The following is an 18,254-nucleotide window of genomic DNA, read 5'->3' as shown; positions in this document are numbered from 1 at the left end:
ACCAAACATAAATATTTGGACTTTAATTCTGACATTTGATAATTAATGTTTGTGTTTTCTAGGTATAGCTTACTTGAGTGGAATGTGTAGTGAAAAGAGAAAATGTATTATTGCTGAAGACAATGGCTTAAACCTTGCATTTACAATTGCTCATGAAATGGGCCACAAGTAAGTAAAAATCCTGGCTATGCTAATATAACTTTGTAATTTGAGGTATTGAATTGCCTTCATATCTTTCCATTTTTTTGTTTTGAGCCTAAGATTTTTAAAATTAGGGAAATGAAGGAGGGAAGATCATTTACATTTGAAGAGTATTTTCTGATTATTTTAACCATTCCTGATATTTTGAATAAAATCTTATTACATTATTAAAATCCTCATCAGAACAGTCATTACATGGCACATGATTCATTTCAATACACATTTTCAAATGATATAAACCTTGCAATAATCATGACACTAAAAAGATATGCATTATTCAAGCATCCAAGGAAAACACTACATACAAGTAAAATGCTTACAACTTTTGACAGTTCCTGTTTGTTATTACCCAGTAGAGAGCAAAAGGAGTTATCTGCACAGTTTAGAAGTAATGCATTTGAAAGAGAATTAAACTGGACACACAGTTCATGTGTAATGAACATTAAGTACGTCTCAGACATAATTCTATGCACTGTACATAGATTAGCTCACTTAAAACTCATACAAAGCAAGGATTTCATTTTACAAATAATAAAAATAGCAATAATAAGTGGTGGTAGCAACACTTACTATAGTCTTGCTATGTGCCAGACACATTTCTACATGCTTTATATATCCCCACAACTTTCCCGTCAAATAGACTGTTAGAGTACCCATCTTATAGAGAAGAAACCTGAAGTATAGAGGGGTTATTTACCCTCCCAGAATGATGAAAATACTATCTTGGAGGAAAGATTTGAACTCATGTCATCTAACTCAGGTCATACTGTTCTGAATTTCTACATTAAGTTGTCTACTGTCTTTAGATCTTGAATTCCTCATCAATAAAATGGGGATAATACCTGTATTATGAAGTTTGTTTGAGATTCAAATGACGTAAGAAATAGACCGTATTTATGGAAATCGGGCTTCCCTGGTGGCTCAGATGGTAAAGCATCTGGGTTGGGAAGATCCCCTGGAGAAGTGAATGGCAATCCGCTCCGGTATTCTTGCCTAGGGAATTCCATGGACAGAAGAGCCTGGCAGGCTACAATCTATGGGGTCACAAAGAGTCAACACAATTGAACAACTAACACTTTCAGACTTTGACTACTTTACAGTAAATACACTATAGTAGAATGATGTGGGTTAGGGAATCAGACCTAATTTTGACTGTAGGCTTCTCTACGTGCTAGCAGTATCAGCAGCACAAATGAAAAGTATTTTAATTGAACTCAGATTTACTGAAGCCCTATTCAGGGAGGTGATCTTTATGGAGGCCTCTTTGGTCAAAGGCATATTTGGTTTGGCTGCAGTGTTTCAAAAATTGTATCAGTTGCCAACATTAAAAAATATAAATTTGACATAAAAATTCAAATTTCCAGACCTGGCAGCATTAGACGCACAGTCCCATATGGCAGCCATCCCTTGGAGCTGAGTAGCGTCTGTACCCTTTAGGCTGGGCCCATCCTCCCCAGCTCATCACAGGCAGCAGCGCTTTGCTACCATTCATCCAGCTGACTTTGTTTTCATCGTATAGCTGGACTCTGTAGACAGTTGAGTAAACTTGAGTTGGCAGTGGAATTTGATTGGTAAAGGAAAACTTTGATGAAAACTTATATAAGACAATGGTTTTTATTTAAAAAAGCCCTTTTTTAGTCAAGTAAACTGGAGTATATAAAAATGATCTGGTCATAATTATATAGTCCTATAAATGATCAAATATTGAATGTACCCATAACCTAGTGCAGGAAATAGGACATTATCAGCAGTGATTGGTTTTTTGATGTCATAGTTTTTAAATGTGTAGAAACACTTTCATTTTCTCTTATGCAGGCTTTCAGTTGTCATTTGAGTGCTCTAGGATATGTGAGGGGTTTGTTACTTGAAAAAGAAGAAAAGATAAATATACTTTGAAATCATCATCCTTTAGGGAAAGTATACAATACAAACGGAGAATGCAATGGCACCCCACTCCAGTACTCTTGCCTGGAAAATCCCATGGATGGAGGAGCCTGGTGGGCTGCAGTCCATGGGGTCGCTAAGAGTCGGACACGACTGAGCGACTTCGCTTTCACTTTTCACTTGCATGCATTGGAGAAGGAAATGGCAACCCACTCCAGTGTTCTTGGCTGGAGAATCCCAGGGACTGGGGAGCCTGGTGGGCTGCCGTCTATGGGGTCACGCAGAGTCGGATACGACTGAAGCGACTTAGCAGCAGCAGCAGCATACAATACAATGACCTCATTCAGTATTTGATACCAGGAATGATAGGATTTAGATTCTTAATTCCAGTACTGATTTTATAATTTAAAGATGTTTCAGTTTAGTCATTATAGGAAAAAACCACATGTATCATTTGAATGAAGAATGCTGAGAAATAGTATTTAGAGGCAAGAAAAAGTTATTATTAAAAACATTTTAAGTTAGGACAAATTAATCATAAATATAATTCCTATAAATTAAATGCAAGTTTCTGAATACTTAAAATTTTCACTTCAACAATGCATTAACAATTTGGTAGCTGATTACCTTTTAATGAAACAGACATTAATGATTTTATCAAGTACCATGAATACTAGAGGGTTCACTTTAAAAAGAAATTTTACATTATAAAAGTATACTTCTCTTTGATGTGTGCTATATTCTAAAATGTAGGAGAAACAGTAATTAAATGAACAAACCACAGTACAAGTTGCTTTATTAACATGCAAAAGGTTGGTCAAGAGCATATAACTACTTAAAAAACTATATGATATGATTTAAGGAAATGCCACTTCAGCTTTATGTAGTAGAAACATTGATTTATGAGCAGAAACTCAGGTTGGAGTGGCTAAAATGGTAGTAAAATATTATTTTATTTGACTTTTATAGAGCTGCACCCAAAATCAATAGAGATGTGCCAAAGGTATGTGTAATGCTTGATGAATTAATCCCAGGACATGTGATATATGTTGAACTACTTAGTTACTAAAAATTCTCCTTACCAGTAAGCAGTGTTTGTCTCAAAAGTATAGGCCAAAAAATTTCTTGATGCTTGAGAGGGAGACAATAGCAGTGAGAATAATGGTGTCTTTATAAAGATCAAAAGAACAAAGAGCAGGAAGTTCATCTGTATAAATTACATCATCATCCACTGTAAAATATAAACCACAATGAAACAAACATGTAGGAAGAAGAAATAAAAAACAATGTTCATGTACACATAGCCTCTTAAATAGGGGAAGTTTTCATAGATGTTAGATAATTATATGGATCTTACATGTGCACATGTACACACACACACAAATACACACACAAACACACCAACAGAACTCTTTTACTTGGAGGTATAATTAAGATTAAGCTGCTTAAGTGAAGCTGTTAATTCTTTTTTTTTTATTTCTTTTTTTTTTTTAATTATAACTTCTTCTCATATACTTCCTATATGCAGAAATGGATCATTTAATTTTTCAACCCAGAATTTAAGAATGGCAGAGTGATTCCATTTTAACTTGTTCATATTCACATATGAAATGTGAATACGTTCATATTCACATATGAAATGTCTCTAAATTGATTTGAAATGGATGTATTTATGTTTGTTGCCTTGAATTTGATTTCTGGAAATTCCCAGAGCAACTCCACATATAGCTGGAAAAGTCAATATGGGCCACCAAGTAATAAAACTGACTCTTGCTGGTAGGGTGAGAATTTTAGTAATTGAAGTGAATGGAAAAAAAAAAAGAAAGAAAATCCTTCTTTTACGATTGCCAAAGAATCTTAAATAATGTCTGCAAAAATCTATTAAATTTTTCCTTTGGGAAGTTACCAATTATAATTTTATGTGTAATATAAGTAATACTTGTCATAATTATAGGTAATGATATAAAAAGTGTAAGTTCAAATCCATAGCAAGAAAGAGGAAATAAGTGCTTTATACCAATATTTTTGATTACATTTCCAAAATTATTTTTCTTTCTAAATGATAGATCAAGGGAGTGTTTATTTTTCTTATAACCCCAAATTTCAGCAATAGAATGTTTGATAATTATTTAATGTTTTTATACTTATGAAATACAGATAGGACTTTCATTAATTTACTCTGATGAAGGCTAACATTTTATTTTTATAAATAAAAATACCTTAGGAAATTGTTCATAATTTTGACAGGGTTTGTTGAGTATATATATATATATATACATATTCACTATATTTTATGTCTTAAATCATCTCTATGAACATAACTTCTTAAAGCAATAGATTATACTTTGATTTCAAGTTGTAAATTACTATGCATATGTTAACTGGTTATATTACTGTGTGAGGGGAAAGTCCCTGAGACTCTCTGGTTCAATGATTTGCTAGAAGGACTCATAAAATCCAGCCAAGCTGCTTTACTTATAGTGATAGTTTATTACAGTGAAAGGATGTAGATTAAAATCAGCAATGGAAAAAGGCACATCGGGTAGGGCCCAGGAGATACCTGGCATGGCACATGCTTCCTCTTGTCCTTTCCCAGTGGAATTGTGTAGAAAATGCTAATTCTCTAATAATGTCTGAGAACACGTACATTGTACTGCCAACTGGAAAAGCTAACCTGAGCTTTGGTATCCAGGGTTTTTGGTGGAATTTAGTCATGTAGGCAAGGCTGACCACCCATTCCCTACAGAGGTCAAGCTGTTCTAAGTCCCCCACCACAAATCACGCTGTTAGTATTAACTACTGGACATATCTCAGGGCCTCTGTAAACAAAGATACTTTTTTATTAGGCAGGATATTTCAAGGGCTTAGAGTTTGATCCAAAGAGGAAGACAAGTCCTAAACCTTTTTTAGAATGTGCAGGTTGGAACCCAGACTTGTGGTGTTAACTCTAAACTGCAAAATTACACAATATTTTTTACGTTTAAAAATATCATATTTACATTACGTTGAGAAAGGCTATCTAATAAAAATTAAGTCTTTTATTATCAGATGTATCATTTTATTCATATCTAATAAATCTCACAGAAGTCTGGAACTAAGTATTGTTGTTATCATCTTTTTTACAGATGAGGAAACTGAAGCTAATAGAAAATAATTTTTCAGAATTTTTTTGATGTTAAGAGCATTCTTTTTTGATCAGTTATAAGACCAGAGAAGGCAATGGCACCCCACTCCAGTACTCTTGCCTGGAAAATCCCACGGATGGAGGAGCCTGGTGGGCTACAGGCATGGGGTCGCTAAGAGTCGGACACGACTGAGCAACTTCACGTTTCACTTTTATGCACTGGAGAAGGAAGTGGCAACCCACTCCAGTACTCTTGCCTGGAGAATCCCAGGGATGGGGGAGCCTGGTGGGCTGCCGTCTATGGGGTCGCACAGAGTCGGACACGACTGAAGCGACTTACAGCAGTGTTGTTAAGAGCTTCCTAGTTCTCTTAGTTTAATCATGTCTTTTAAAGTTTTTGACCTGCAGACTGTTTTTAAATAATCAAATCTCATATTTTTTTCCTATAGTTTTTAGCAATTGCAAGTGCTTCCTCATTCTGCAATTAGGAAAACATTTTTGCCCAGTTCTTTTCTAATTTCTTCCCTTCACCCTGTATCTCACTCTTCTTTATTGCCATATAATCTTAGAAAGTCATCTAAAATCTACAGTAGTGTATGTAATACAATTTTCTACGTTAAATTTTATTTTCTCATTAACTGCTCAGTGTGCTGTGCTGTACTGTGCTTAGTCTCTCGGTCATGTCTGACTCTCTGCAACCCCATGTACTGCAGCCCACCAGGCTCCTCTGTCCATGAGGATTCTCCAGGCAGGAATACTGGAGTGGATTGCCATGCCCTCCTCCAGGGGATCTCCCCAACCCAGCGATTGAAACCAGGTCTCCCGTGTTGCGAGCAGATACTTTTCCCACCAGTATCTGCTGGAGTGGGTAGTCTGTTCCTTTTCCAGGGGATCTTCCCGAACTGTTCAGTAACTGATCTTATATTGAAAATGTGGCCTCTGATGAGCTAAGAAGCTATGCCAGAATACAGCACATTTCTGGCTTTGTTGAAAAAGCCTTGAGATTTTTTTTAAAAAGTCACTTGAACTAAATTGTGTGCTACAGTGACGTAGCTGATTTACACTGTAGTGCACCTTCTGCAGCCAGTGCCCAGACCACACTTTGAGTAGCCTTGTAACATAACAGCTATATACTCTGCCAGTCTTGCATAGGAGTCACATATGGTTGCCAGAGAGAGGAATGTTTTTATTTTTAGCCTGAAAGGTGGTTTTTCTTTGAATTGTTTCTCTCTCTCCTCATGTATTTTGGCTTCACTTGTGGCTAGTTGGTAAAGAATCCGCTTGCAATGCAGGAGACCTGGGTTCGATCCCTGGGTTGGGAAGATCCCCTGGAGAAGGGAACGGCTACCCACTCCAGTATTCTGGCCTGGAGAATTCCATAAACTATATAGTCCACGGGGTCACAAAGAGTTGGACATGACTGAGTGACTTTCACTTTCATATATTTCATACAGTCCTTTTATAGACATAAATACTGTGATGCAATCCATTGCAAATAACAAAAGTTGGGTTTTTGTGCAAATATTTAGTAGTGTTTTAGATTTGTTTGTTATGTAAATTATGTATAATTTACATAATATGATTGGACTTCCCTGGTGGCTCAGACGGTAAAGCATCTGCCTATAATGCAGGGGACCTGGGTTTAATCTCTGGGTCAGGAAGATCCCCTGGAGAAGGAAATGGCACCCCACTCCAGGACTCTTGCCTGGAAAATCCCATGGACAGAGGAGCCTGGTAGGCTACAGTCCATGGGGTTGCAAAGAGTCGGACATGACTGAGCGACTTCACTTTCACTTTTCATGGTGGTGGTGGTGGTGGTTTATGTAATGATATGTAATTTACATAACAAAAAAAATCTAAAACACCACTAAATTATGAAAATTATATAATTTATAGATAATCATTCACTATTCATAGTATGATTATCTATAAATTATATAATTTTCATAATTTAGTGGTGTTTTAGATATTTTGTTATGTAAATGATGTATCAAAAATATGAATATATACCATATATGTACTATGTATATGTATCATGTACTGTTTTATTTAGGGCCACAAATAATTTAGCTCTCTCTGTGAATTCCAACTAAAAGTAAAATAACCCCTTTTATATCAGGTAAGCCTTTACTGAAACTTAGCCCCAGGTCTTATATTTTATTATAAAATATATAACTATCAGGGAAATAATAATATGAACTATAATTAATAGTAATATAACCCTGTGGGTATTTTTCTGACCTTCCTGTATCTGGAGATTTATTGACCAGGAAAACTTTACACTGACTTAGCTCATTGAGACCAAAGACTTCTGCCCTCTACTCCAAAAGAAGGAAGGCAGTAATATTAGCTTTATTTTAGGGATGGTGACTGCCAAAACTCATACAGCTAATAAGTGCCTGAGTCGATGTTCAAGACTGTCCTAATCCAGAGCCTGTGTTGTTAACTACTATGCTATGCCAGAGATGCTGAAGGGCACTTCTAACTTACTCAGCTTATTTCTGGACCGCCTCTTTATTATCTATCCTCAACCTTGTGTCTTCAGCCATACCTCACCCTGTGCTCCCTCTCATTCTCAGCACTGCAGCCGCAATAGAGTTTTTCCAGTGTTTCTAATGGACCGTGGTTCTTTGCACTGCACGACATTGGTACATGCCACACCCTCTGCCTTACAAGGATGGGAGCAGCTTTGAGTAATTCTCTCCTACTGATCATAATTCATACATCTTATCAGTAAGCCATTTTCCTGTAGGATGTGTTCTGTAAGTCATGTCTTTATAAATGTACATTCATTCATCTTTTTATCAGTTTTAAGCTCCAGGGGGTAATGAACCACGCTCATTTTTTATTATCATGAGATTCCTAATCCATTTGATAGTTGTCAATGCATATTAGGCAATCAGTGTCTGCTTGCATTGTGAGAGACCTGGGTTCGATCCCTGGGTCGGGAAGATCCCCTGGAGAAGGAAATGGCAACCCACTCCAGTACTCTTGCCTGGAAAATCCCATGGACAGAGAAGTCTGGTGGGCTACAGTCCATGGGGTCGCAAAAAGTCAGACACGACTGAGCAACTTCACTATAGTAATTATAATAAGTAATAATTGTAATTGTCTTAGTAAAATTTTTGCATAGAATGTTAATAAAAAATTATTATAGAAAAAGTGTTGTATGCACATTCATTCTTTAGAACATTTTCAGCTATTGTATGAAACTTTTAATAAGTTCTTAGTTAAAGTTTTATTAAAATAATATCATGCAGTTTCACATATACCCAAGGTTACATGGAGCAAGACTTTATTCCAGCATGCCCATGCAGAAATGATTCCCCACACACTAGAAGTGCTCCCTCCTGAAGTCTTCCTATCACAATAAGCAGAAGCTCCATCCTTCCAGACACTCAGCCAGACATCATGAAATTATCCTTGAGCCCTTTCTGTTTCTCGCTCCTCACGCTCTCCTCATCAGCTGTTGACTCTACCTTTATAACATATCCAGAATCTGATTGCTTCTCACTAATCTACTGCCACTCTGGGCCAAGTCATTATCGTCTCTCTTCTGGATTATTACAGTGGCTTCCTAAATGATCTTTATTTTTCAGCCCTTGCCTCCCATAGCCTATTTTCAATTCAGAACCAGGGAGATTCTTTTGAAACAAAGCAAATTACCTGCCCTCATTGCTCAAAATCTTGCAGTAACTTCCTATTTCACTGGTAAAATCCCTGGTCTTTAAAATAGCCCAGAAGGCCCTGGAATAGCCTCCTCCCCTTCAAGCCTTCCATTGCCCTCCTTACTAACAGGGTTTGAGATGCATCAGCCTCTTTTCTGTAACTCAAACACATGAAGCACGGATCCTCTGCCCTTTGCTTTTCCTTCTGCCTGCAATATTCTTCTTCAGAACAGTCCCATGACTGTCTCCATATTTTTTTTTTTTTTTTTAGTTCTCTGCTCAAGTGTCATAAAGTGAGGGCTTTCTGAATACATTTCTTAAAGCATAATAATAACCACACCCCCAATTTATCTTCCTCTACCTACTTGAATTTGCTTCATAAAATGTTTCCAATTCTAGACATATATTTATTTATCTGTATGTATATGTTGAATTCTTGACTCCTTAGTTCAGTATTATATTTCCAGCTTCTAGAACAGTAGTACTTGCTTACTTGGCACATAGTATGTACTTAAAAATGTACCTACTCAATAAAGATAAATTTATTAAACTTAATAAATTTATTAAATGTATAGAATATATAACCTCCTAAATTGTGTACTGATTGTTTGTTAGAAATGAATTAAATAATCCACTTGAGGAAATAAATTGTTGTATCTAAGTAGTAAATTGGTGTTGATTTTCACATTAAAAATTTACATTGGGATTAAGATTATGATGTGGATTGATGGATGTTGTAAGCACAGTGAACTCTCTCTTCCCATTTTAAATACCTGAAAATTCCAAAAATAAATGTTTTAAATAAATAGTTAAGCTAAAGGGCCAGAGAGAAAAATTTTTACATACTATAGATAGAAGTAATCTATTGATATAAAAGAGATGGAATTTCTCACTCACAGGAGGCTAAGTCTTAATCCTGGTTGGAGGATCTGAGGGTTTAATGTACCCTGGTAAATGGAAGCCAGAGCTTCACAGCCCCTTACATGGCAGTGTATCTCCAGAGGTGGCAACAGATGGTTTGCTTCAGGATATGGTGTGAAAAAGAATCCATCAGGGAGTCTGGGATGAACCAGATTCTAATGACATAGTTTCAGAGTATAAAGGCAAACATTAACAAAACAGAGATATAATTACAGTCATAGTGGGAGTTTTTAACATAGCTCTCTGTGACTGATAGATCAAGTGAGCAGAAAGATCTATATAGAAAATATTTGAACAACTAAGAATTTTGGGCAGATAGAAAACCTACAGTGAATTATTAAAGAATACCTAATCTTTTAAAACCTATTGGATAGTTACAAAGAATAACCATATATTGTTTTATTCTGTAAGTCTAAACAAATTTCTAAAGATGAATATACAGATGAATTTTTTTTTATCATAGTACAATTAAGTGAAACACCTAGTAACAAAAAGAAAACTAAGACTTTTACAAGCATACTTTTGAAAAACGCATATATCCCAGAAGAAATCATTAGGGAAGCCAGAAAATTTTCAGGTTTAAACAACAGCAAATATACTATTTAGAAAATACAGCTTGCAGATAAAATAGTACATAGAGGAAAATGAATAGCTTTCAGTTCAGTTCAGTCACTCAGTCGTGTCCGATTCTTTGCAACCCCATGAATCACAGCTCGCCAGGCCTCCCTGTCCATCACCAACTCCCGGAGTTTACTCAGACTCACGTCCATCAAGTCAGTGATGCCATCCAGCCATCTCATCCTCTGTCGTCCCCTTCTCCTCCTGCCCCCAATCCCTCCCAGCATCAGAGTCTTTTCCAATGAGTCAACTTTTCACATGCGGTGGCCAAAGTATTGGAGTTTCAGCTTCAGCATCAGTCCTTCTAATGAACACCCAGGACTGATCTCCTTCAGAATGGACTGGTTGGATCTCCTTGCAGTCCAAGGGACTCTCAAGAGTCTTCTCCAACACCACAGTTCAAAAGCATCAGTTTTTCGGAGCTCAGCTTTCTTCACAGTCCAACTCTCGCATCCATACATGACCACTGGAAAAACCATAGCCTTGACTAGATGGACCTTTGTCGGCAAATATACATAAAAACCTTATGCTGAAATTAATGCCCTAAGTTTTCAAATTAAGTTGTTAGAAAAATAACAAAGTAAAAGAATAGAAATCATGAAGAGTAGGAACTAATAAAAAAGAAAAATGCAATAAATGTGAACAAAGCCAAGATTAGATCTATGAAAATGCAAGTAAAATTGACAAAAATAGAATTGCTCAAGAAAAATAAGCACAATTCAACAGTACTAGGAATGAGAAGAGGAGGTGTAACACAGATAACAAAGACATTAAAAAGATACTAAGAAAATACACTGAATACTTTCATGGCAAAGAGTTACAAACTGATGAAGTGGGGAAATTCTAAGAAAATGTAATGGAAGGACATAAAGCTGTATAACCATTTAAAGAAACTGAATCAGCAGTTTAGAATTTTTTTAAAGAAAACACGAGTTCAGACATAGTATAGGTTCAAGGAAATTTTAAAAATCTGAATTTTCTAGAATGAAAGAACATCCCCAGAGTCATTGTTTGAGGCTAGTACTAATATAATCAATAAAGGACATAAACTAAGTGAAAGACATTTATGAAGAAGGAAGTTATGATCATTTCTTATCTGAGAATGATGCACAATAGCAAAGAAGCTTCTTCAAAATAAAGTAGCACTGTATAAATAAATGAAGTTAATACAAGAGAATAAAGTTGAATTTATGTCTGTATAGCAGAGGTCATTTATCATTTAAAACTCTTAACACCCTCATTAACAGATTAATTAACAGATTCTGTTAATTAGAAAAACCATACTATCTTAGTAGATACAGAAAACAAATTTAATAAAATCTAAATTAAAAAATCTAATAAAGGTTTCTCATGTATATTTACCAAAATCAATGGGAAACATCATTCTTAATGGTTAAATATTAGAAAAATCCTCTATAAAATTAATAAAATCACAAAGATATCTCTGTATCTACTTCTGTACATTACTGGAGGTATAAACCAGTACATTACTGTGGTTGTTGTTTAGTCACTAACTTTTGTCTGACTCTTTTGTGACCCCATGGACTGCAGCCCACCAGACTCCTCTGTCCATGGGATTTCCTGCTGCTGCCAAGTCACTTCAGTCGTGTCCGACTCTGTGCGACCCCATAGACGGCAGCCCACCAGGCTCCGCCGTCCCTGGGATTCTCCAGGCAAGAACACTGGAGTGGGTTGCCATTTCCTTCTCCAATGCATGAAAGTGAAAAGTGAAAGTGAAGTCGCTCAGTTGTGTCAGACTCTAGCGACCCCATGGACTGCAGCCTACCAGGCTCCTCCATCCATGGGATTTTCCAGGCAAGAGTACTGGAGTCGGGTGCCATCGCCTTCTCCAGGGGGTCTTCCTGTCGCAGGGATTGAAGCCGCATCTCCAGCATTGCTGAAGGATTCTTTACCAGTGAGCCATCGGGGAAGCTCCTGCAAGCCAGTACAGAATGGGAGGAAAATAAAAGATGTAGTGTTGGGAATGAAGAAACAAAGCTATTTTACTTTGCCAGTTCCATGATTGCCTATATAAAAACATGATATAAAGCACAGTAAAACATAGAATTAGTTAATGAGTATAGTAATTTTATTGAATATAAGATATATATTAAGAAATTAGCTGTCAACACAAAAATACAAAATATCAAAAAAAAGAAGTTACCATTTATCTACTGTAGCAACCAAAACCACAAAATACTTAAGCATAATCTAACAAAAGATAGAAAAGCAAATACTTCTATTAAAATTAATTAAATTAAACCTGTATCAGTGGACGTCTAGCAATTGTTTGTGGATAAATGAAATATCTTACAGATGTCAGTTCTGCTATAAATACTTTGGAGGTTCATGGAAATTCCAGTGAATATACTTATTTCTAACGTTTATATGTAAGTGCAAATAGCCAAAAATAGCCAAAACATTTTTGGAAAAGCCATGAAGCTGGAGGCAAAATTAAAAGAGGAGGAAGGGTAGAATAATATGGAAATCTTTCTCTAACAGAAATGAAGACCTATTATAAAGACTAAAGTAACTGAGACCTTAACAGTTACACATATAGACAGTCAGTCCAATAAAATGCAGAATCATAAAGAGGCCCAAGTTTTCTTGAAAACCTGACTGACCATGTGTCATTGCAGATCAATAGAGAAATTGACTGTTAATAAAAATGAGATAGTATGATTGGTTTCCCACATGTGTAAAAATAAAATTGAACACTTTCTTAAGATCATTTCTAGAAATCAATTGTGGGTAAAATAAAGACTGTTATAGTACAGATGAGACTTCTAACAGTAAATGTATGAAACTATCTCTAGGACTTCAAGATTGAAATGATTTCTACAGCAACACACATTTCATGTGCCTTCTTCTTCTTGAAGGCAGAAGCATGAGACCTGATAAAGAATTTGGTCATGAATCTTAGAATTTGTCTTGTTCAAATTTCCTGTTTGTGTGAATGTTTCCCTTAATGCTTGTTGTTGTTGTTGAAAGTATATTTGATTTATAATGTTAAGTACAACTGTATAGCAGTCATTTCCTTACACATACATATACATTCTTTTTTTTAAATATATTCTTTCTGTCATGGTTTATCATAGGATATTGAATATAGTTTTCTGTGCTATATATAGAAGGACCTTGCTATTTATCTCCTTAATTCTTGTTATTTAGATTGCATAACAAATTTAGACACACACACAGTGTAATGTGTATGCACATATATATTGCATGTATTTGTTTTTGTGAAATATTTAAAAATTAAAAAATAAATATAATACTAGAAAGGAAGGGCAAAATAAGTATCATTTGTATAAATGGAAAACTTGAGACAGTCTACTAAAAAAACCATTAGAGCAATAAGAAAATTTTAGTGGCTTTTTACAAAACTGTAAAAAATGTTTGCTTTCCAAAACATGAACAAGAGCCTTTTGCAAACTATAATGAAAGAAAAAAAATGCATCTATATTGAAGATAGCAAAAAATAAAATAAAAATTAAGATAAAATACGTAGGAATATATTCACAAAGGGATGTATAAAACTTGTAAAAAGAATTTATAGCCAAACAGTCATATAAGTGGTTTAATAAATGTAAATACATTTCCTGGTTTGGGATAGGAACATCAATACCATAAAATGACTATTATCTGTATATAAACTAATATAATCATCTGCCCAAAATATAATTTTTTTTTTTTTTTTATTTTGGTGATGTTGTTCGGTTGCTAAGTCATGTCTGACTCTTTGCAACCCTATGGACTGCAGCATGCTAGGCTTTTAGAATTCATGTGGAAAACTCAACATAAGAAATATCTTGTTTAAAAAAAGTAAAAACTGGGAAGTAGGAGGGTGAACTTTATCAGATATTAATATATTTCAGAATAAATAAAGCAGTTTATGCTGGTGCTTGAATAAGCAAGCAAGTCAGGGTAAGAGAGAGTAAGAAAATAATCCACTTATAAGTAGGAAAAGATGTGGAAATGTAGTGTATAATAAAAGCACCTATAATCAGTGGACGGAAACAAATTTAGTAACAAAAGTAACAGAGATCTCTACGTTCGACAGTACATCAGAATACACCAAAATGATTCTATTCTTTGTTTTGTTGGCTTGCTTTCTTTTTTTTTTTTTTTTTTTAAGTCTTTTAATAGAGAATGTCAATGATTCTCGGTGTGAAATCTAGAAATGTGTAAGGAAAAGTCACATAAAATTGGGCTTCCCTGGTGGCTCAGACAGTAAAGCATCTGCCTGCAATTCAGGAGACTCAGGTTTGATCCCTGGGTTGGGAAGATCCCTTGGAGAAGGGAATAGCTACCCACTCCAGTATTCTTGCCTGTCCAGTATTCCATGGACAGAGGAGCCTGGCAGGCTACAGTCAGTGGGTTCGCAAAGAGTTGGACATGACAGAGTGACTGACCTACACTTGAACACACCTAAAATTAGTGACTTGCAATTAAATAGCAACACAAGGAAGAAATACAACAGGTAGAAGATAAACCACAATCAGTGCAAGTATGTGCATCATGTGCAACCAAGTAATATTTTCTTTAATATTAAAAAGAGCTCTTAAAAATAAATTTGCAAAATAACTAAAGACCCATTTGAAAAATGGCAAAGGATATTACCACATACATCAAAGATGTGTTTCTGTGGCATATATGAAAATATCCTAGTATTGTTCATAGGATGCCAATCAGACCACAAAGCAATTATCCTTCCAACTATCCGATTACATGAATTTACATGGATAAATCCATGTTTACTCCCAATGTAAAGACCATGTACTTCCCTTGGCAAGAAAACTCCCTTCCACGTCCCTCATTTTTCTCTTACTCTTCTTTCAGATCATTTCTTCAGAGAAGTACTTCATGGGTAGGTTAAATGCCTTCATATCTGCTCTTATAAATGCTGTGTAGTTTTTGTCCCTAATCTTTTCACAGTCGTAGGTTTACATTATTCGTATGATTATTTGATGTCTGTATCTCTAATTAGATTGTCCCTCTTGAGGACATGGGCTGCACCTTGTTTTGTTTTTCTGTTTATGCCTGTTGTCCTTGCTGTTTAACATTATTTCTCTCACATCTTTCAGTTGTGCTCAATAAATAGCTGTTAAATGATGTTTCAATAAGAACGTAAGTGAGTGAAAAGTGTTGGTCTATGAAGAAACAGATACTCTTCTACATTTTTGAGAGGAGTGTAAAGTGGTGTACTATTTTCAGAGGTCATGTGGCAATATTTATCCAAATTTAAATAGAGGACTGCTTGTGAATGCAGTGTATTTTACCAGCTTTGTGTTTAGCACATGTTAAATTATAATTTAATTTGTATTGGTTTCTTTGCTTACTAGAATTGTTGAGCAGCTCATCTTTTTTTTCAATTGTTAAATTTACCCATTACTTTAAAAATAAGTAGCCCATAAAAGTAATCATAAGGACTTGAAAATGAATACTGGTTTATATTAATACAGTAGTATTTATTTTTGACCATTTAGTATCTGATGCCTCAGTGCTTTGTGTTTCTTTCTAATTATAAAAATTGCTCTTTTAAGATACATTTATGTTCTTGAAATAATACAATGGACTTTAGGTTGTGGGCAAAATTGTTGTGAAACCAGTATATGATATAGTTTTGTAATTTAACTTTAGCACATTTATGTTAATTTATACTTTGAGTAGACAGTGTTAAAAAGTTCTAGCAGAGTTCTGTTATTTTTATAAGTTAAAGAAACTACATTAAACATATAAGATTCATTTACTGATTAAGGATCTCATACTGTAATTAGATAGCCTACTTCATAGAGATGATGAGTGGATAAAATTACATAAATTAGGGGAAATTACTTATAAATTATGTCATTATAAACACACAGAACATGTTTTCATGTGACCAAAAATGCCTGTATGATTTTGGATTTTGTTTAGCTTTTTGAACCAAGTGGAAAAAATCTAATATATATTATTCCCTGGTGGCTCACACGGTAAAGCATCTGCCTGCAATACGGGAGACCCGGGTTCGATCCCTGGGTTGGGAAGATCCCCTGGAGAAGGAAATGGCAACCCACTCCAGTACTCTTGCCTGGAAAATTCCATGGACAGAGGAGCCTTGTAGGCTACAGTCCATGGGGTTGCAAAGAGTCGGACACAACTGAGCGACTTCACTCACTCACTCAAACTTTAATAGTTAGCTTAATTTAACTATTGGAGAAGGCAATGGCACCCCACTCCAGTACTCTTGCCTGGAAAATCCCATGGATGGGGGAGCCTGGAAGGCTGCAGTCCATGGGGTCACTGAGGGTCAGACACGACTGAGCGACTTCACTTTCACTTTTCACTTTCATGCATTGGAGAAGGAAATGGCAACCCACTCCAGTGTTCTTGCCTAGAGAATCCCAGGGACGGGGGAGCCTGGTGGGCTGCCGTCTATGGGGTCGCACAGAGTCGGACACGACTGAAGTGACTTAGCAATAGCAATAATCTAACTATTAAGCTAGAGACATGGCTTTTCCACTAAGTTGTTAATTCAGGAGTTTCTTTTGGAACTGAGAGGCTAATGAGTCAAAAATTATGCAAAGTTAGCTCCTTGAAGGCAATGAATATTTGGGGCACCTGCTAAAGTTTTCAGGTATTGCCAGAGTACCAGCAATGCAGATGCCTTGTAATTAGTAAACCATTGAAATCAATGGCGTTTGCATATGTGCTTTGATGTAAAGTGTACCTGGATAGAACCAAGGGTATGGCCAGGTTATAAACTCACTTCTTCAGACACCTGCATTTCTATTATTGGCATATTGTTATGGGTTCTTATACTGAGACATCTAAAACATCTTTAACTCTTTATCATCTTGTCTCCTCCCATTATCAGTTGTTAAATTCTGTTGCTTGTTTATCTGAAATAGTTATCCTGTCAGTCCATCCCCTCTTCCTTATTCTTCCAGCTTAGACTATCGCAATACACACCTTGCCTTAACACCTTATCTTTCTAATCTATCTCATACTTTCACCAGATTCAACTTACTGAATTGTGGTTCTGATTTTCAGCCCAGAAACCTTTATTGGTCCTTACCACTTAATGAATACATTCCAATTTCACACTCAGATTCATGACTTTTATAGATTGGTCCCAATCTGTCTTTCTAACTTTATAATCCTCTTCTCTATTTCATGAATTTAAACAATCCATAATTTTCAAGCTTCATGTCTCTGTTAATGCTTTTTTATTCCAACTCCGAACCCTACTGATTTATACTTTTTTCAATTTTACTTATCCATTAAGTAAAGACTAATGAATCTATTTAATGGTCAAGACAAATGCAATCCCTTTTGTGAAATTAGACCTGAAGGTCTATCTGGAAATATATCTCCTTTTTTAAGTCCCTTACACTGTTCATTGTAAATATCACTTGTTGCTTAATTTCTGATATGCATATACTGATTTATACTGATACACACACACACACATACTCCTTACTAGACAGGAATCTCTATAAAATAGGGTTACTGTCTAATACACTTTTTCCTCATATACTACCAAGTTGAGTGCACTGTATATTATAGACACTCAAACATTTGTTGTATGAATTAATAAACATTTGCTTTAGGAATACTCATCTGTTGGACAGTTATTTTTAGATTCAGGGTAGAAAGCAGTTGAGTTTCAGAGGTAGAGAAAGATAAATTAGTTTGGGTCAAGGAATGCAATTGCCTTGACTGAGTAAAAAAAAATATGGTTTTATGACTCTACAAATATAGATATGGCAAAGTATTTTTCCTTTGTGGCATGTGCTAATTTGATTCTTATGTAAAATGAACTATGTAGAAATACAATATTTAAATTACGCATC

General features: G+C 35.5%; 1 protein-coding gene across 1 annotated transcript in view; it reads left to right on the top strand.

The window, feature by feature from the left end:
* ADAMTS19 (ADAM metallopeptidase with thrombospondin type 1 motif 19) overlaps nucleotides 1–18,254 on the top strand; it is a 276,274-nt gene that overhangs the window by 133,622 nt on the left and 124,398 nt on the right. Inside the window, exon 8 of the mRNA XM_055548380.1 lies at nucleotides 63–168. Coding sequence (XP_055404355.1) covers nucleotides 63–168 — 106 coding nt within the window. The remainder of the gene's footprint in view (nucleotides 1–62; nucleotides 169–18,254) is intronic.

The sequence above is a fragment of the Bubalus kerabau genome, chromosome 1 (genome assembly GCF_029407905.1).
Source record: "Bubalus kerabau isolate K-KA32 ecotype Philippines breed swamp buffalo chromosome 1, PCC_UOA_SB_1v2, whole genome shotgun sequence".
NCBI lineage: Eukaryota > Metazoa > Chordata > Mammalia > Artiodactyla > Bovidae > Bubalus > Bubalus kerabau.
This window is presented reverse-complemented; position numbering and strand designations above follow the sequence as displayed.